Source organism: Macrobrachium nipponense, chromosome 43 (assembly GCF_015104395.2).
Source record: "Macrobrachium nipponense isolate FS-2020 chromosome 43, ASM1510439v2, whole genome shotgun sequence".
NCBI classification, from domain to species: Eukaryota; Metazoa; Arthropoda; class Malacostraca; order Decapoda; family Palaemonidae; genus Macrobrachium; species Macrobrachium nipponense.
The window spans coordinates 18,998,876-19,021,445 of NC_061104.1; the positions used below are offsets into that span (position 1 = coordinate 18,998,876).

Genomic DNA, 22,570 nt, shown 5'->3' on the forward strand with positions numbered 1-22,570 from the left:
CATGCAGTAAATGCAGGCGTGTTGTGATTCGCAGTTTTTATCTGATACCCCAACCATGAATGACATCACTGTCAAATGTCAGGGCGGCCATATTTGGATAAGTGAATAATCCAAAGGCAACTACAACTGAAAGGCTGAAGGAAATTACCAAGTGGATATGTTGAAACTAATATATACCTTCGACTGGAATTTCATCAACAAAAACAGTTCACACGAACTCAAAATCGACACAGATTTTGTCAAGAAAGTATTAATTACGAATTAAAAACTGTTAACCCAAACTTTAAATCAATACATATATTGTTAAGATAAGAATTCCATCAATGTCAGGATTACTTGGTATAATCAAGCCTCGACTAGGAAATTAGAAAACTGGGGCCTAAAATTCGAGTCGTTTTCTATGAAGCCTCGTACGAGAGAAAGCGGGAAATTCTTGGGTGACTTTCCTCGAGAAAACAGCAATGTCGATCCGCGTAATAAGGGTTTTCTGAATAAAACTGTGCCGTCTAAATTACCGGCAAAAATTGACGAGATACTAAACTTATTTGATCATTCTACCGTATTTATTAAATAATATTCCCTTTGGGCGCAAAGTAACAGGGCTATTATTGCCAACACACGAAATCTAAAGCAAAAAATGACCACATCGCAAGCAAAGGGTAATAACAACGTTGAAATGACAGTATAACCAAAATTATGCATCGAAACGTAAAGAAATAAGTGATAAAATATATATTTAAAATCCGCCCAGAAAGTAGCGTTATCAATAAAAATGGAAAATACAAATGAAACTTGAAAAATATATTGATTACAAAAATGACAAGCGAAAAAGGGATTATATGGCCAACGTATAAATAGATACAGAAAACATTTCTAATATTAAAGACACACGTTTCAAGTGAAAGTCGAGCCTTACAAAACAAAAACAAAACAAAATTATAGAAATGAATCCCAAGTCATTATTGGTACACCACGGCAAGCGCTATATGAGCTAATCCCCACCTGAAAAACGACAAGAGCAAAAGTGTATTATTCTCACCTGATGAGAAGGGCGTGGGACTGAGACGATGCATGGACAAGAGTTTGTTGTCCTTTGCCCCGTCCATGGCGTCTCCTCACCGATTCATAGTCTGTAAGGAAAGGAGAAAATAGTCTATGATTATAATGTGAATACTAAATGGAAAATGTAAATAATACATAAATGTAAAAAATCAACACCGATTCATTGTCAGTGAGGAAAGGAGAAAATGTTCAATATTCAATAAATGGAAAATGTAAATAACACATGTTGCTGTAAATGTTAAAAAAATAATCAACACCACTTCATAGTCTATAAGGAAAGATAAAAATAGCTAGTGGATGTAATGGAAGTAATAAATTGAAAATATACATAATAAATGTTAATGTAAATGTAAAAAAAATCTAAATCAATTCATACTCTGTACAGAAAGGGGAAAACAGTAAATATAATGCAAATAACAAATGGAAAATGTAAATAACACATGTAAATGTAAACATTAAATCAATGTGAATAATACATGTGAGACTTAGGTCTAAAGGACTTTTAAAATATTTTTCAATGAACCGATCCAAATACAGTTCACATATCTCAAAATACTTTCTGAAATACCTCAAAACCTATGTACCCACTGCACAAATAATATAATAGAGTTATGAAGATGTTTCCCAAAAATATAAACAACTTTTTCCATCATGAAACTAAAAACCATAAAATAAAGCTATTAAATATGAGATTTGTGATATTTCTCAAAGTCTTATACATCTTACATAACTTGAAATATTTTCTTATAAAAACTTTGAAAACCAGTTTACAAACCATTTCTTCTTAATAATTGCCTTCAAACCCAGTTTAACCTAAGTAACTTACAATGACAATAAAACTACAAACATGTTTCCCTCAGATAGGCAGTTTCTTCCATACTTACCTACATACATGGATTCATTTAAAATGTGGTTTTTTTCCTGTATGTTAAAAAACCAAAGATATTATATAAGTTTAAAAATAAAAGAAAACTGTCAGAGAGAGAGAGAGAGAGAGAGAGAGAGAGAGATTAGAAGCTGTCCTATTTCCCCTCTACTAATTACGGGACACAACTGTAGTTAATTGGAGACACTTGAGGAAGTAGATGAAGGACATGATAAGCCCACACGATCTGGAAATCTCTAACAAACACGCTTCAGAGAAATAACTTCACTTAGAATAATAATTAATAATAATAATAATAATAATAATAATAATAATAATAATAATTTTCACTTAAATACGACAAAAACACAACAGCGCCAATAATAATAATAATAATAATAATAATAATAATAATAATAATAATAATAATAATAATAACAATAGCTTTTATGCGAAGACAATACTTTTGACAAATCTTAAAAATAAGAGAAAAATTATTTCCATGTGATTGTTTGTTGTTTGTAAGGTGAGTTTATTTTGCATTGATGACAGCACTCACGACAAACAAAGCTTGAAGTCCATTAATGACGAAACAATGGAACGACAGAGAGAGAGAGAGAGAGAGAGAGAGAGAGAGAGAGAGAGAGAGAGAGAGAGAGAGAGTCTGCATGCCACTTCACGCCAATCAAGAAACGTTCGTTTTGCTCGCTGCCTCCGAGGGAATGACACTCACTCCTCCCGAGGAGGATAATGATCGTTGCCATTCCGAAGGACTCCCAGGAAGATAATGATAGTTCCTCCTTCTCCGCAGGAAGATAATGAAGGAAGATAATGAGGTTCATAAGGCCCCGCGTCGGGGATCAAATGCCTTTCATTAATGAAGTTATACCAGCGACGACAAGGAGCTAGTTTGGCAGGCTCATGCCTCGTCGTGTCTCATTACCATTCGCCTGCGAGTACCCCACGAATACGTGTCACATTAACCATTGAAGGGTTATTCCCAAAACCAAATTTAACTACTTTACCTGTTATTAAATGCTATTCTAACTGTATTCTAACTGTAATTTAACCAAAACATTCAGGTGAAGGCAAATCTATAACTTTATTATTTATTACGATATCATGAGTGGTTGCTAAACAATATTCCCCTATTTACTAAATGTATTATTTTTAAAATATTTACCAACAGTTTAGAGCACATCGATTTAACAACATCATTTTAACATTGAAATATTAAAATTAGGGATAAGTGCAAATATCATGTGTCTACTACTTACCGAAAACTAAGCATGTATGTTGACATTATTCCGAATGAGATATATATATAATATATATATATATATATATATATATATATAATATATATATATATATATATATATATATAAATATATATATATATATATATATATTATATATATATATATATATATATTAATAATAATAAATTCATGTTATGTTGCTTTTATATTTGACTGGACGAGAGAGAGAGAGAGAGAGAGAGAGAGAGAGAGAGAGAGAGAGAGAGGTGATTCTAGTTTCAAAGAGGACAGAGAATTAAAAAAAAAAAGGGGGGGGCAGTCCAACAACAATAAATCTTCGGTTTTCAATGAATTCCATCATGAGCTGGCAACCCCGTCTTCAATCTTTCACCCATCCCAAGATTTATCGAAAGCCAATACGCTCGATTTGGCACACAAGATAAAACCATGGAAAGTCCAAAGGGGGAAGAAAACGGGTTGTAACCAAGTGCACTTGGTAAAAATCAAGAGGTATCAAGAACAGGAAATATTAAGACTTACTTACGTACCAATATCGTAAGAAATGACACCAAAACTCGATCCTAGGGACGGTACGTATTGTCCTCAAAATAGGATCAAAGTCACTTCAACCAGGTCTATAAGACAAAAATCAAGAGGAATCAAGAATAAGAAATATTAAGAGTTATCATTGCCGCACCAATAACGTTATAAATGACAACAATACCCGATCCTAGGGACGGTACGTTTTGTCCTCAAGATAGGACCAAAGTCATTTCATTCTTAATACTTTATAGCGGGAGTTTTTTTTATATATATACATCAGGAACATTACAGCAATCGCACTGCCACATGAACTACTTTTGCATACATACAAATCTATGTAGGCTAATTTACATTAAGCTTTCTTCATATGCAATGTAACTAATTCACCGCACCCTGATTTTTTCACAGTTTATATAATGGCTTTATTCGTGGTACAAGTTTTCTTAATGTGCTGATGTATCTTAATTTGAAGAGCACATGACCCATATATTCTTTCTTTTAATGGCCTCACGTTGGGCTAAATACTGAGCCTTTGACGATGCAAGCTAACAGCAAAACTACTAATTCTAAAAATAAATAAAATAAAAATATTAAAACTAAATAACTTTTATTAATCAACGGTAAAAAATATAAATAAATATAACCCACAAGAACACAGGTATTATTTTCCAATAATGTTACTACACGGACTAAAATGTAAAAATGAATACTGATACACATTCAAAAGTGGGAAGCCTACCGAATACGCCTTTCCTCATTTTTCTGAAGCGTGTCCGAGCCGAGGAGATCTGCAGGCAGTCCTCATCATCAATCAGACAAATTGATGCAGTCAGGCAGAAGCACCATTAGGCATCTATCCATCACCAACAACAAGCCTTCGGATTCACAAGATATCACACGGAAAACTCGAATTTCTCTTATGCAAAACTACTTTCTTTGGTGTAAACCTACTTCCTGAAACGGAATTCTGGTACGTAACTTCGCTCTCACACAACAACTTTAAGAGTAAACAAGACATTAACTAATATTAATCGTGTAAATTGTTGTAAATGGGAACACAGTGAATATTAAAGTTATATACATCAAAGTTTTGTGCATGTCCATCGTTTTTCATTTTATATAATCTACCGTTACGTAACAATCATTAAAATTCGAATTAAGAAAATGATGAACACTAGCCATAAATACACACCATGGTACTCAACAATATTTAGCAAGTTGCACAAGTAGACTAACAAACCGCCTGGAAGCCCCTGAATCGCAACTGGACGAAAACATTATGAATATAATTTAGTTGACAGATACAAAATAACATGACAATCTACGATGATCATTGGAAAACAAGCAGAATTAAAAATGGATTCATGAACAGTTAACTGACAAACTTCTTGCAAAGTTTACGAATGAATTTATGAACTAAAAAAATAAATTTCTTGTAGAAACCACGGAGTGAGTGAGTTCATGAAAAGCCAATAAATTTTAAATTCATTCCCAATTTATTAATAAATCCATAAAAAACTTAGCTAATATAAATTTATTCCAGAGTTTACGAATGAATCTATGAGCAATAAATACAAGTATATTTATTGCATGAATCATGGATGAGTCCATGAACATCCAGCAAACATTAAATTCTTATATAATTTTATTAATACACTATTTAAGAGTTCACTAACATAAATTTCTCAAGAGAATTCACGAATGAGTATATGAACAACAAAGAAAACATAAATTGATTGCAAAATTTATAAATGAACAACTTCACCCCCACCCCTCTCCCCACGAAAAAAAGAAGAGTTTATTAATAAATCCATTGACGAGTCAACTAATATAAAAATATGGATCTCATTCGTGAACTCTCCTATGAAATTCACGGACGAATCCACGAACAATCAACGAATATGAGACTTCGTCAAGAAAACATACAAATGAAACTAAGGAATAGAATGAATATAGAATATAGAATTTACGCCAAAGGCCAAGCGCTGGAACCTATCAAGTCACTCAACGCTAAAAGGGAAACTGACAGTAATAAGGTTTGAAAGGTGGTACAGACGAAAACCTCCCAGACGCATTATAAATCAACTGTTACGAGAGGGTGGAAAGTAAGACGGAAGAATGAGAATATAAATTGAAAGTACAGAAAAGTGGGGAATGAAAAACGGGTTTGCAAGGGAAAGGGGCGTAGGGGGGGACTGCAAAAAAGGGAAAAACCTTACATAATACATACACTGGCTCCCTACGGAGAACCTGACACCCACCACCCCCCCAAAAAAAAAAAAAAAAAAAAAAAATCTCACTGAATTGACGAACGAATCCACAAGACGCGACCAGATCCCACTTCGCATGAGAAGTGTAAGAAAACAACCTGGTTCTTTACGGAGTCAGAATAATCAATAACTCTTCAATCAATGGGAGCAGAGACGCGCTTTATCTCAGATGATGCATCTTCATATAGCTTCAGTGGCCGTGACGGCTTATAGGCGGAGACTTCTTCTTCTTCTTCTTCTTCTTCCTCGTCGTACTCCTGCTCCTGCTCCTCCTCCTCCTCCTCCTCCTTCTGAATAAGACGGCGTAAGCCAGGTGTTAAAAAAAGAAAAGAAAAAAAGAGAGAGGAGAGGAACTGGTTGGTTGACTGAAAGGATATAACGTAAGGACGCGGAGGAGCAGAAAGCAACGGTGATAAGACACGTATTAATAAAAAGGACGACATACCGGAAAAAATTCACGGGTACAAATAACAAGCACGAGAGTTACAGCGTGCATGCGTGTGTTTGTGAGGTAGAGAACTGCGCTTTTTCTTTGACTTATTTTAATTAACTTTTCTTCATGCTTCGAGTATTTCGAAACAATCAGCTAACAGTTTACAGCGTAAAAAAAAAAATTAAATAAATAAAAATGGGCATTCAGTAGGTAATCGTCACAATAAATAAATAAAAAAAAGACCAAAAAATTATGTAGAATACTAATTAAAATATAATGAGAATGCATACCATCATCATCCCAAATTACTAAAGAACGAAATAACTTCGAAATTACAATTCTTTTTGTAAAAGAAGAGTTCGATGGATGAATGATACTATACGTAAGCCTCGAACATCACTTGCAATAGATAGTTTAAAATTAGAATGGTAAGACGTTAAAGAAAAAAATAATATAATATATATATATATATATATATATATATATATATTATATATATATATATATATATATATTAGCCAACACCTTTACCAGAAAATATTCTAATATTATAATTATCTGGAAACAGTTTCTTGTAATCACGCATCCCAATGCCTCCAAAATATCAATCCGTTTACGTATATAAAACGTTTATCATCAATACAACTAATTTAAAAACCAACAATAACTGCCAGTGTCTAGTTCTTCATTCATTATCTTAAGAGCTTTACAAATCGAGAAATTCAAGATACAAAAGGAAAACTTCTTCCAATCGTCCTCAGGCACACCAAAGCGATCTAGAATCCATCACCTGGCGTAATGGATACGCGACGGCGAAAACCACAATAATAACAACAGATATAACGATGAAGAACATTTTCCGCAACGTCCACCCCCCCCGCCCCCCCCCCCACCCAAAGAGAGAGAGAGAGAGAGAGAGAGAGAGAGAAGAAAATCAACCACAAAACCAACACAATATATATAACAATAATAATAATAATGCCCAATATCGTTCCATCCATTCCTGGTCCAAAATGTCTTCATCAAAAAGACATTAGGAGCTACACCAGGTGGGAATGGGAACGGGGAAGCGGGTAGAGGGGGTAAAAAGGCGGCGGGTAGGGGGGGGGGTGAGGAAGGCCTCCTCTCAGTAGTGGTAGGTACTTATAGTGCGACAAATCAATTACGAGCCGGGCCCAAAAACAATCGCAATCTCGTAAAACGAGCGTTTTATAGTTTCCAAAGGCAATCGCTCCCCCGACCGAAATATTATATATATTATACCTCGGGCCATATTTTCTTCTCTCTCACTCGGTGGTGGTCCCGGGGTTAAAGGGAATCGATGGATGTGTTTGGTTACGTCAAAGGAGGAAATATCCTCTTCATATATTTGAATATGTGATGGAATTGTTGATGAAATCAAATTTAAAACTATATACAAATATTTATGCATGCAATAACAAATGAGTGTGTGTGTGTGTGTTTGTATGTATATATACATATATATAATAAATGAAAATTATTTTTTATTTGTACATACATACCAAATTAAATCTTTATGATATATATATATATATATATATATATATATATTATATATATATATATATATATATATATATATATATAACATTTGTGTGTATACACATATAAAACCAATCTTTGATCACTGGAATTAGTACTGAATGTAATGTTACCATATTTACTGGGAAACACTGTTAACAATAACATAATGCCCGGGACTAATTACCTTTACCCTGTTCTCAAAAACTAAAGATATATCAAATCACGAAGAATCCAACATAGATCACAGCACAAAAAATACAAATCACGTCAAAATAACTAATATGTGTCCCATCACATTTTACTCGATATGCATAATACCCAAATATAGAGGTCAAACTGAACTTCTTCGAATAAGCTATAATTCTAGTATACTGGGCACCTAATCACGTTAAATGACATCAAAACTCATCAAAATCAAAAGACACTGCAATTAGCTCCAAAATAATTCTTATTAAAAAAAATAATTCAATGCAATCCTGAGTGTGGTAACTGACGCTTAATTGTGCTAATTTAAACGCGCGAAAGGGGAAGAAGCACAAGAAATGCATTGTGCAACTAAGACATGAAACCTCCTTGTAAGACCCGGCGCATGACGGACGCAAAACAATCATGTCATTCAATGTTGTTTCAGTAAATGAAGTCTGAGAAAAATGAGGCTCAAGCGAGGATAACACCGCTCAAATGAAATTCACCAAGACGAAGACACTTTTTGCAGGTGAAAAAAAAAACAACAACTTAAAGGATGGCAAACAGAGATATAAGAAAATGGTTAAGTAATCTCCAAAATGAACAACCACTGCAACACCTATTACAAATATGTTACAACATTTTACAGCATTATGTCAAATAATACATCTGTTCTTTATTGGAATACATCACAGCCGCCATGTAATGATGGATAAGAGCAATTGCAAATATTGTTCGCAAATTTGTCCCGGGGTAAAAGTAAACTAAAATAAAAAATACTTTTTATTATCTACTTCTTATTATTCCAAAATCAAACCGTAACTACTACTCAGTTACCAAATTGACCTTTGAACTTTAAATACAGAATTTATAACCTTCAAGTAAATACATTAGCTACAGAATTTATAATCTTCAAGTAAATAAAAGACGAACTTTATAATCTTCAAGTAAATAAAAGACGAAACCTTTATGAATCTTCAAGTAAATAAAAGACGAACTTTACAGTCACGTCTTCGATATTATTTTAACGTTTCATATTCATACATACCGGAAACATTTTGAGCGCGCGTGTGTTGAGAGAGAGAGAGAGAGAGAGAGAGAGAGAGAGAGAGAGAGAGAGAGAGAGAGTCTAATTACTTTCCTCAACAGAAAAGCAACTTCGTTTCGCACCGTGAAAAATGTTTTCATTGCAAGCATATTTTTCTTGGATCCAGTATAAAACACCTTGTAATATTCCCGAGTGCAACTCTGAGAAAAGATTTAGACATGGAAAATCATCGCGCAGACATTCTCGAAAAAGTTTTCCTCGTCTAGACAGCGATTAAAAAAAAATTCTAATGGTATATGTCAAGCGTGTGATTGCATATGTAGAAAAGGGAGTGCCTGGTTTGATGTACAAGTGGGTCTCAAGACAAGGGTTTGTTTTGTCTCCGTTGCTTTTTAATATCTTTGTCAATGGAGTGACGAGTGAGGTCAGAAATACAACAGAAAATGTGGGCACAATGTGGTACGAGAGAATTAGTGGTGAATTATGGGGAATGCTTGATATTTTCTCTTTGAAATTGTGATAACTGGAGACAGTGAAGAGAAACTGCAGACACTGAACCTTCTCCTTAAGAGTAAATAGCCCAATGTCGAAAATTTTCAAGCATAACATGCGCAAGCACGCACACACACACACACACACATGCTTCAATGTGTATATAAATGCCTACTACTCGCGTTAGGTTTCATTAAAGCTTAACAAAGGTATTGGGAATTTATACACACACACACACACACTCACACAATATATATATTTATACACACACACACACACTGTGCAGACATTATGAGAATACAACAACATACACAAAAAAGAGTTTTCCAAATTCCATTCTCAATACATTACAAAAACCTAAAATTTCCACAGAACCATCGAAACAGCAGCTAAAGACCACAAAGCCACAAAAAAACTCCCCGCACCAAAATCCACAGCCCGGGCAGAGCAACAAACAGAAACAAATTGAATACAAATTGGCGTCATGTATATGCGAGTTAAATTGGGTGGGTTAGATCACACGGGTGCGTGCGAGTGTTTAGATCACACGGGGGGAGGTGGGCTTTTAAGGCTATGCCCGTAAGCAACCAGGAATAACATTAAACCGTCCAGGCATTACAATAACATCATGCACGATGAGCATCACACAGATCCCTTTAAAGTTGTCGTCATCACGTCCTGAGAGAGCGAATCAACATCAATTATACCTGCGGTCGAAAGAATGGTGGTGGCTGACAACGCAAACACACAACGAATACGCAATCAAACGAGGGACTAAAAGGATTAAATGGCAAAAAAAAGTATGAAAATTCAGGCGGATGCTAAACGCAAATAGATGCACTGGAAACAAAAAATTAAAAATTCTAGGAAGGAAATTGAAAAGTAGGTTTTATAAAATCATTCCGATCTCCTTCACCCCTCCCTCTCTCTCTCTCTCTCTCTCTCTGCTCTCTATCCTCAATCTCTCTCTCTCTCTCTCTCTCTCCCCCCTAAAATCAGAGACAAACAAGTCTCTGTCTTCTCTATTAAAACAAAAAGAAAAAAAATGCATACTGGATAACGGCATTAATATGACACTCTCTCTCTCTCTCTCTCTCTCTCTCTCTCTCTCTGGGGGAGCCTTTGGACCACACTTAAGTAATATCCAAGACCCGTCTCCTTACAGCAAATAAGAATATCAACACAGCCCTACACGAAATAATAAGGTTATATACATCTCAAGCATTAACAAAGCTATATAACGGGAGCCTTCGTTCACGACTACCCATAAATTGTCGAATATTACCCTGAACAAATCCGCTTCATTTCCTGTTGACAAAACAATGCATTCACAGCTAAGGGAAATGAGATATAATGTAATCCAGGTGGGCGAAAAATGACAGAACGTCCGTTTAATGATAAGACAGGGAATCATTTATAAATCCATTTCGCAATTAGGCACCAATGCAGCTCTGTTCAATGATGCGTAACTCTAGAATGAGATTATCAATGTCATTATTATTCTCGAAGTCGTTCGTTTATTTCTCAAACTGCGTACACACATTCAATACCAAATGCTAACGTCCTAATTCTATATTTATATTGTTATTGCTTCTAAATAGCACAGGTTTTGCAGTCTTTCTTAACTTTTGCAATTTCTTCGTCCCAACCTCACTTTTAATTAAAAATAATTTTACATAAGACTCATTTTCAAACAAAACAAAAAACGTGCCATAACCTCTCTTCCTTTATACTGAACACATTTAACAAGAGCTTTTCACATACTATCTCTTGGAGTTCAACCACAGACCTTTGGATTAATCTACGCCTCCAAAGTTCTTATTCTTTTCATGTCCAAGTCGTCAGATAATTAACAATCAATTAGTTCTGACTTCAGCTCCTTACCCAAACTTATCTCCATTTGTTACACCAAAAAAAAAAAATGGCAACTTTTTTTTATCGGTTACAATATTATTTTTCATAATCAAACTAAACCTGATGGGGCATAGACTAAACTCCTGGACTTTTCAGACATTCCTTGTACACACGACTTAAGGTGATTTCTTCGGGCCTTGATTATACCCAACTTCTGAGTATTTTACCCGATCACTTATACACAAAAATTTGTCCAAACAAGTCGCTTGATCCAGTAACTCTAAATTTGCTGTTCATTCTCTTCGTCGCGATTTCGCAAATAATCTTAAAGTACGCATATAAAATATAAAGTAACAGGTAAAATAATAATAATATAGATAGATAAAATAATACAAAGTAACGAGTAAAATGTTAATAATATAGACAGATGACAAAAATATTCAGGAATAGAAGAAAACGGCAAGTTAGGTTGAAATGAATAAACACGCACAGCTTGAATTTGTAATCAACTTAATTCCATGTGCTGAATTACAATGCATATTCACAATAAATAACTACACTAGTACAAGAATCTTCATATTATAAGGTATTTCTAGAACACGACCGAAATAAAATAAAAAAAAATTGGAGGAGGGGGGGACTTAACTGTGAAAGATGCATACATATACTATGTATGTATATATACGTATACATAGAGAGAGAGAAGACAAGAGAGAGAGAGATGAGAGAGAGAGAGAGAGAGAGAGAGAGAGAGAGAGAGAGAGAGAGAGAGAGAGAGAGAGCATTTTATACATTTATATGAAACGTAATAAAATATGATAAATAAAACGATGCCCAAAGGAAGTAGAAGTATCTTCGAACAGCATTTCAAAGGCCTACCGCATACGAGAGAGAGAGAGAGAGAGAGAGAGAGAGAGAGAGAGAGAGAGAGAGAGAGAGAGAGAGAGATAAACGAATTTCACCTTCAAGACATGATAAGAAGACCCACAGACTTGACGAATATCAAATTTAATATAATATGCCCAAAGAAGTGGAGAGAGAGAGAGAGAGAGGACCTTCCGTGCAGCATCTCAAAGGCGTATCTAACTAAGCATGAGCTAATCTCGCCATCTGGGGGAGGCCAGGATGCTCATAAACCACCGGGACGAACACGGAGGGTTGTGAGCGTCGTCAGCGAGACAAATTACGACAACTGCGTTACCTTAGTAATGAATTCCATTAAGGGCAACTACGCCCCAGCTGTTACTTAGGTCGGGAATTGAGGAGCTGCTTTTTCCTGTCCCCCCCCCCCCACCTCCCCCCCCCCAAATTCTTTAAAATGGCGTTCGTTTCTCTCTCTCTCTCTCTCTCTCTCTCTCTCTCTCTCTCTATATATATATATATATAGATATATATATATACATATAATATACATACATACATATATAACACACATTTTTCGGTTTTGTTTAGATATAGTTATACACACACTACAGTCATTTTTATTACACCTAAATAAATACTTGAATATCAATTTCATTTCCATGCTTTACATTACCCGAGTTATTATCTGGATTGAATTCGTGTGCTCAAGCTACAGACAGTATTGAAGTTTAAAACATTCCTTTTCTGTATCCATCAAAGTCTTGCTAAACAGCAGAACTGAAAACAGTCTTGTTTAAATCATTCGCTGCTTTCCTATCATTGTTGTTCATAATTATCTTAACACACGAAGTTAGGAAGACGAAAAGGTTTCCTACTGAAATTTTGTCTTCTTCTAATGTTAGCATAATATCTTGAGCACGTAACAACGAATTTTCATGAGACTATGTTTGTTTGTTTGTTTGGTGTTTTTACGTTGCATGGAACCAGTGGTTATTCAGCAACGGCACCAACGGCTTTACGTGACTTCGAAATCACGTCGAGAGTGAACTTCTACCGCCAGAAATACACATCTCTAACCCCTCAGTGGAATGTGTGAGACTATGAACTTGATTAATGGGTTAAACACCGCCCCCCCTCCTCCCCTGAAGGTAATTTAACTCTAGGTAAATATTGACAATTTCACGGTATGTCGTTATGGAAAACTACCACCTCATTATCAAGTACAGACACTTCGTGGAAGTCAATAATTGCCTGAATAACATTACTGTCGTGGCTATCACAATCATTATTACATCACGCAATAACCTTTAACGTACCAATAACAAAGAGCATAAATTCGCCACCTACGGGGCAATAAGAAAATGCCCCGGGAGGGGAAAAACGGTACTTCTGTCAACACTCAAAAAGACATTAGACGTTTTTACGAGCCTATGAAACGCTCGTAATTCTTCGCGCGGTACACTTGGCAAGACTTGCATGATATTTATAAAGACCTACTACGTCAGTATAAAAATAACTTCGGTGTGACACGAGGACCAATCCAACTGCAAGCTTTTTTAGCAAAGGTATACGAGCAGGCCCACGACTGTCTGAGTGATCGTTGTATACAGAGACCCCCCAAAATTATAACTGATTGGAAGCAACGAAAGTTCAATTCTAAGCATCACACACACACAAGCGCATATATTAATATATCTATAATATATATATATTATATATATATATATTATATATATAATATTATATAATGATTCCATGAACAATTGTTTAAGTGATAAAAAATTTATTATATATATATATATATATAATAGATATATTATAATTTATATATAATATATATAGTACAGAACAACTTGTTTAAGGATTGAAAATTAAAATTAAAGATACCTAATGATATATATGTATAGATAATATATATATATAATAATATATATAACATATATATATATATAATATATTTTTTTTTTTTTTTTTTTTTTATTTTAAAGATTATTATATATATATATATATATATATCCCAGAACAATTGTTTTTTAAGTGATTAAAAAATTTTATAATTATATTATATAAGTATTATATATTATTATCATATTATTATATATATATTATATACAGAACAATTGTTTAAGTGATAAAATTAATAAATATATATGATATATATATATATATATATAAAATATATATATATATATATATATATATATATATATATATATATAATATATAATATATTATACATAACTAATTCTCTAAAAGGAATTTTTGTCGATGAAGCATTTGTGTGAAACCTAATTACGTGTAACTTCACAATCCCGTTTAACCCTTTTTCTTACATTGCTGTTCGAATACAAGCAAGATAAATGTATTCGCCTTTTTTACGTACGAATGCACAGCTCATTGCAAAAAAATGATAAGCAAGATGATAAATACTGGGTATACATAATTCATAAGCCTATACGTGCCCAGAGAGAGAGAGAGAGAGAGAGAGAGAGAGAGAGAGAGAGAGAGAGAGAGAACCATCCTGCACTAACAATATTGAAGATACTGAGGTATATCTTCCAATGTCAAAAATGCGAGGAGAGAGAGAGAGAGAGAGAGAGAGAGAGAGAGCTGACACCACCATAAAAGCAATCCCATAAATCTGAAACACTTGTATCGTCAGCCATCATGCAGCGTTCCCCAATCTCTGAACTTTAAATCCAGCGCGGATAAAACAGGGGCATGACTTAACAGCAGGACGTGATGTGAAAGTCTGTGAAGTTGAAACAATGGCCCCTGTAGGGTACGGACGTTTTAGTCGTAAGTTCTTCCTTCACCCCCCCCCCCTCCCCATTAAAAAAGGAGGGGAAAGGAGAGGAGAGGAGAGGAGGGGAGAGGAGAGGAGAGGACAGCAAGCATTCACTTTTTTGTTTTTACTGGACGATTGGGTTGATTTATTGCTCCGTTTTCAAGCAGTCAAATCTTAACTGGCATATATACAATTCTGGAAAACACGGGATCATACAATAATGAAGAATAAAAACTTTGGCACATTCTGACAAAACAAATAACTAACAGGTACTGGCCCCATTAACAGCAAACGCCTTTGAGGGCCACTTTCACTAAATGTCCATCGTTACAAGAACACCAGCTACGCAATTGTATTCAATTACAGAGATGTATCTAAAGCTCATATCCATTATTTCAGCATATTCTAAATTACTATAAGATAGAAATATGACTTGCAGATGTCATCCCACGAAAAATAAATAAAATATTCATGCTAAAAAACAAATTGTTTTTGGGGGGAGGGGGGGGCGCAGGGGCCGTTGGCTATTACAACAATTTCTGGATTCGATTTAGATTTCAAAATAACTGTACATTACCAGTACACATATACACTTAAGAAAGTATCAACATCACCACCACCACCAATAATAATAATAATAATAATAATATTTCGGAAGGAGACCCTCTCTCTCTCTCTCTCTCTCTCTCTCTCTCTCTCTCTCTCTCCAACGCGACGTTTCCTCCTGATCGACAGGACATTATCAAGCGATAACTGCTGAGGGACTGAATTCCAGTGGTTGTTGTTTAAGATTAAGCTGGCCTTGTGCCAGCACGGGCTCTTGCTCGTAGAGCAGCCCGTTTCAAAACATATAGATTCCAGTGTTGTTGCAGTTTTTGATTAAGCTGACCTTGTGTCAGCACGGGCTCTTGCTCACAGAGCAAGAGCCATCTCCATCTCCTTTTATCGTGGTGTTGCGAGCTCTTGAGTACGGTCAGAGCACCTCTCCGGCAGGTCGGGTTTTCATTGGTTCCTGGGAAGGTGACTCATACGGCGGGCGTTTACGAGTCTTGCAGACCTTCTCAGGTGGGGGGTATCACCGAGAGCCTCTTGATTGGCTTCTACCTGAGTGACATCACCCCTGGTATTATTCTCATGCCCGGTGTTTAAGCTGACACAAGGTCAGCTTAATCAAAAACAACAACAACAACACTGGAATTCAGTCCCTCAGCAGTTATCGCTTGATAATGTCCTGTCGATCAGGAGGAAACGTCGCATTGGAGAGAGAGAGAAGAGAGAGAGAGAGAGAGAGAGAGAGAGAGAGAGAGAGAGAGAGAGAGAGAGAATTGAATAAGCAATAATAAATCAAATGACTCAACCGAATTTTACCATGCCCTTTGGTGCGTTGCTCGCCAGTCTAAGCAACAACGAGAAAGCCGTCATCAGAAAGATAGAAAAGACTCTTTACAAGATTAATAGTGCTGAAGCAACAGTCATTTTTAACAAAATAATAATAATAATAATAATAATAATAATAATAATAATAATTAATATTAATAATAATAATAATAATAAAAATAACCAAATATTTTTCCCGAACATACACCGACACCCGAACAATAACAATATTGCCAGTATTGCTGATGAACTAATTTCAAACCTAAACAAAAACAGGCAAATGAAACATCAGATCACTGCATAACCTTATGGCTGGGTGTGTGTGTGTGTATTCCACAGATCCTGTAATTCTATCCCTCTCCCCGAGCTGAGCCTCAAATGGATGCAGAGGATCCGGGAGACCGCAAACAACAAAGGGAATAACCACTGATCTCGCATCCATCAACTCATCAAGTGTATTATTCAAGGTGAGACACGCTTAAATATATTTGTGGAACTGAATATTCTTCTATGTATTTTTAATATTTACCCTTACATCTCTCTCTCTCACTGTGTGTATATATGTATATGTATATATGTATATGTATATATATATATATATATATATATATATATATATATATATATATATATACACACACATATATGTGTGTGTGCTACTCGTACATAAATTCCCATACATACATACATATATATTATATATATATATCTATGTGTGTGTATGTGTATGTATGTATGTATGTGTGTATGTACGAGTATATACACATACACACATATATCTAATAGGAATACGGACAGACAAAACGATAAAGACAAAAGAGCAAAAATAAAAACGGAAAGTAAGATACGAAAAAACAAGCCATATTCATCTGCAAAATTAATTTAAGATCTCATCTCAGGGGATCGGAATGAAATTGATAACCATCATAATACGCTTTTTAAAATAAAAAACAAACTACAGACAATAAACTGCAAAAGTAAAACAAAAAAACACGCTTGATAAGAACCCTTCTCCGTTTTTATATAAAGATTTAAAAGGTGAACGTATGCATTCAGTTAATGAAAGAGGTTTTTTTTTTTAATGCGCTACTCTTATTCTATTACATTTTCATATCTGCATGTTCTCATTTCTTTTTCTTTCATATATTCACTCTCCCGTAAGGTCTGGGGTTATTACTGATGACCTATTGCTCAAGCAGAAGCCTGTTGCAATAATTTTAACAGTTTTTGAGATGGTGAGTCTAATCCTTTGCTCTTTTTCCAACGAACATTCTAAGAGGGCGGGGGGGGGTGTGATGGGGGAGAGGCGTTTTATGCTTAATTAGCTTAATTAGTGTTGGAATTCTGTTGAAGTTTCTTGGGAAATAATTTACTTTCCTTCTGAGATCATAAAAACTAGTAGATTATGTTAATAATAAAGAACTGATAAACATTTATTTGAAATTATAATTAAAATATCACAAACCCATTTGTGACAAGTAATAATCATGCTATCAAAATTTCAAATAAAATAATAAAAGATTACTCAGGAGATTACTAATATTACATATTGAATAACAACCACGAAATCACTGGTTGAATTATGTTAAACAAAAATGAAGAGTTCACAAACCAATACACAGACTAGAAGCCAGCTCTTTGCATAAAAATTATTTACAAATTCGTCCAAACACCCAAAAAATCATTTTTCCATATTGGCCCCACATACCTCTCGCTTCATAACGCGACTGTTTTGAACCTCTAAATCTTCAGTCCCCAGCTCCAACACACTGCATTTCACGAGTTTAATATCAGTCAGCACCTCTTTCGCAAGCGAGAGTGTCATCATCGCCTGCCTGTCCTGGCCTTCTCGAGTATTTTGGATGGCAATCTAATTAAAAGATCCGGACGACCATCGACATCAGTCCCGAGTTTCGTGTCCCGAGAAATCTTCGAATTTCTTTCCAATATTACCAGCTCCCTTTACTTTTTTATTTACTTATCTATATGCTTATCTATTTATCTATATACTAATTATTATTATTATTTATTTTTTATTATTATTATTATTATTATTATTATTATTAAACGCCAGTCTTATACAACTACGCGAAAACATCAAGGCAATCTTACAACCGAATAATAATTACAATCAAGACAATTATAACAGTTACTAAACCATAACAAATAAAATTCACTGGCCAAGGATATATCATGATATAAAAGTATAACCTCATATTAAGAATATTATGTAAATGACAATCCAGAAAAAAAGTATAATGGAATGATGGATGGATAAAGAAAAAAATATGTCATTTAATCAATAATAATAATAATAATAATAATAATAATAATAAAACATTTTTAAAGGATGCTGGCTCCCCTTCTTATAACTTTTATTTCTATCTTATTTCATTTTTTCCTCTTTATCACAAGTATTCATACCATGACCTTTATCTCGTACACGTGAGGATAAACTTCTTAAAATTATTTCTAGTCATTTCATCATTTGCTGCATGACGGGTTTAGATTAGTTTTACATAATCATAATAATAATTATTATTATTATTTATGTGGGCACTTGAATTCACTTTGTTTGCATCATCATCCTTTTTTATCATTATTATTATCAATATTATCTATGCGAGTCCTCGAATCTACTTTTGCATTATTATTATTATTATTATCTATGTGAGTCCTTGAATTCACTTTTGCATTATTATTATTATTATTATTATTATTATTATTATTAATGTGAGTGCTTGAATTCACGTTTGCATCATTATCATTTTTCATTGTTATTATTATCAATATTATCTATGTGAGTCCTTGAATTAACTTCTATATTATTATTATTATTATTATTATTATTATTATTATTATCACGAGTCCTTGAATTCATTCTTGCATCAATCCATATGCAGCCGCTACACCTCCCCGCTCCATTTCAAATACAGTAATGACAGAGCTCCGCAATTACTAGAAGTGAATTATGAATACGCGCGTCATTAGAGATGAATGCTAAGTAATCAAGAGGCTAATGCACACTGTTCATCAAGGTGAAAGCAAGACAGCAGGAGTAGGAGCAGGAGGGTGTCACTGCAAGAACATAATTATCATCCACTGGGACACATCATGAAAAAAAAAAAAAAAAAAAAACAAAAAAACATGGTGGGGGGACACATCATATATATATATATAATATATATATATATATTATATATATATATATATATATATATATATATATAATATATTATTATATATATATATATATATATATATATATAAAACACACGACACAGGGTCGAGTTATACTTGAAAAGATAAAATATATGTGTATGTATGTATATATATACATATATATATATAGTGTGTGTGTATGTATGCATATATGCATGTATATACACATATATGCATATATATATACACACACACACATATATATATACACAGACACACACAGAATAATACAATATGGCCAACAAACTTGGTAAATATCTGATTGCAAATTTGGTCTACAAGAGTAGACTTCAATGATTGTAACCCCAATGCAGTATACTACGTTATATGCTTGTTACTCCAATTCAATACACTAAGTTATACGCTTGCTACCCCAATTCTATGCACCTACGATTTAATATAGGAAAGTTGTTACACTTTTCTTAAATATAATCACAAAACCATTCCCCAAAAGTAACCCTTTTTTATTCACGTACAAATGAGTCTTATTTATGAATGAATGTAGAAATGCCTAATGACTCGTAAACCGCAGTTCTTAATGATGCAATTTACTGAACGACCATGATTATCAGAGCAAAAGAATGTATTTGTCAATGAATATACATTATACTCAAAAACGTTTCAACGACTATTAAGGTAAAGTATTTACGAACGAATAAAGAACCACCCACGCATGCAATAAAACAAACGAGCATTTAACTGTTCCTTACGAATTGGCCAGCAGAAATAAACACTTAACCATTGTATAGTATAAATTTAATTCGTTGGCACAAAAACGTATGTGAGCTACACATTTCTTTACAGAAATAAACACAAATTTGTTTTTTAAAATAACACCTCTAAGTACAAACATGCCTAGAAGGGAACACAATATAATTCAGACCATCTGATTACGTTGAAAAATTCTGTCTATTCACATTGTTCATTAAAATTCGTTAAAAGCTTCAGAAGTACAGTCACTCATATAAGTTCATGGATGTCCGGGTGTTTGAGAGAGATGTCCATTTCACCCCTTTCTGGATGACTGGTGTCTGGAAGTGCAAAAATGTCCTTATGTCCAACTACCTAACTCTGTTGTAGAAAGTTTCGGTGTCTGCCCGTCTTGCGTCACTATAGAGACCCGCTGTCCAAAAAGGGGTTGGACTTGTTTATCCACCTGTATCCAATTTCCTTTTACACAATAAAACAATGCCAATAATTATCATGGTAGCCATTTAATACGATAGAGAACGATTATTGTCAATTTCCTAATTTTTTCACGAGTCTCAAAATGCTCATATTTTAAATGACTTATTCCAGTTCACTTTCAAGTAACAGAAATTGAAACGCAATCAAGTTTAATTCGGCTAGTTAAAAGAAAAATATAAAAAAAAATCAATGATATAAATCTCTATAAAAACAAAATCTTGTTAAATGCTTTCTCTCCGACCTCTTTCCTCTTGATCTGGTGTAAACGATAAGCATCTATCAGCTAAGTCACTCGGATGATAAATTTTTGGCGTCATCGACCGTAAGTGTAGGCATTTATCATCAGCAGTCTCTCTGCATCAATATTGGCCTTACCCCAGTTTTCATGGAGTTTCGTCGCGTCCTCTTTGACCTTACGGCATCGAACTCACGGCGGGATTACGAATTATACGACCATTTCTTCTCAAGGTAAGTTTCGTCCATCCTTACCATAATATTCTATTGAAAAATCAACACTGATCAACATACGCTTGTCATCCATCTTCTGTTGCAATGTGCTGACGTCAATTAATATCCCAGACCCTTTCCATAAGTACAGAACCACCTCGTTACTGATGAATGTGTCAACACATTTCCGAAATTCAACTGCTTATCGATATTGACCTGACACCAACTAAGCAACCATACGGAAATCATGACTTTCATCTTTCTGAAACAATAGCGAACCAGTCAGTCGTTTTCCGTATTTCGTAGGAATTCAAACTACTTAACTTTTGCCCATCCTACTGCAAGATTCCTAATAATAATACTACTAATAATAATAATAATAATAATAAATTTCCTCTCCTAGCCTACATCTATCTGTCACAGAATCCACAGCTGAGACTCATTATAGACACTGGACTAAAAGGACTAACATTACCCTAAGTGACTATGATGAGAGAGAGAGAGAGAGAGAGAGAGAGAGAGAGAGAGAATTATAAACACTTGACTAAAAGGACTAGCATTATCTTAAGTGACTATGACGAGAGAGAGAGAGAGAGAGAGACATGACGACGACACCAGATTTAAGAACGGAGAGCTCAAATGGCAACCAGAGGTAATACGTTACTTTGTATGATAAATGTCAGCGCCAAAGAACTACCTGGAATAATATCTTACTCTGTATGATAAATGTCAGAGCCAAAGAGAATCTTCTGAAATGGTATGGTCTTAAAAAGAAAAATCCTCGAGATCTAGTCTCAAGATCTAGGTTCCTACTCTTCTTGTCCTCATGAAAAACGAGCGACATTTTCTTTTAACACACCACACAACAGTAAAAAAAAAAAAAAAAAAAAAAAACATATATATTATATATATATTAATATATATATATATATATATATAATGTATATATATATATATATATATACATCTTTCCCCCCCCCCCCTTTTTTTTTTTTTTTTTCAATAGGCAGACCCTCGCAGCTACAAAAAAACAGGCAAAAAAAACCCTAACCCGCGTCCAACAATTGTTTAAACCCGCTGATATTCCCCACCCCCCACCCCCTTTTTGACTTCCTGGCCAAACG

At 34.4% G+C, this 22,570-nt stretch overlaps 1 protein-coding gene across 7 annotated transcripts in view; it reads right to left on the reverse strand.

Moving 5' to 3' along the window:
* Positions 1-22,570, reverse strand: part of LOC135213543 (rho guanine nucleotide exchange factor 18-like) — a 1,147,377-nt gene that overhangs the window by 674,449 nt on the left and 450,358 nt on the right. For all 7 annotated transcript variants that reach the window (XM_064247496.1, XM_064247500.1, XM_064247499.1 and 4 more), the window contains one exon: positions 1,040-1,130. In XM_064247496.1, the coding sequence (XP_064103566.1) occupies positions 1,040-1,106 (67 nt within the window). In that variant the 5' untranslated portion in view covers positions 1,107-1,130. The remainder of the gene's footprint in view (positions 1-1,039; positions 1,131-22,570) is intronic.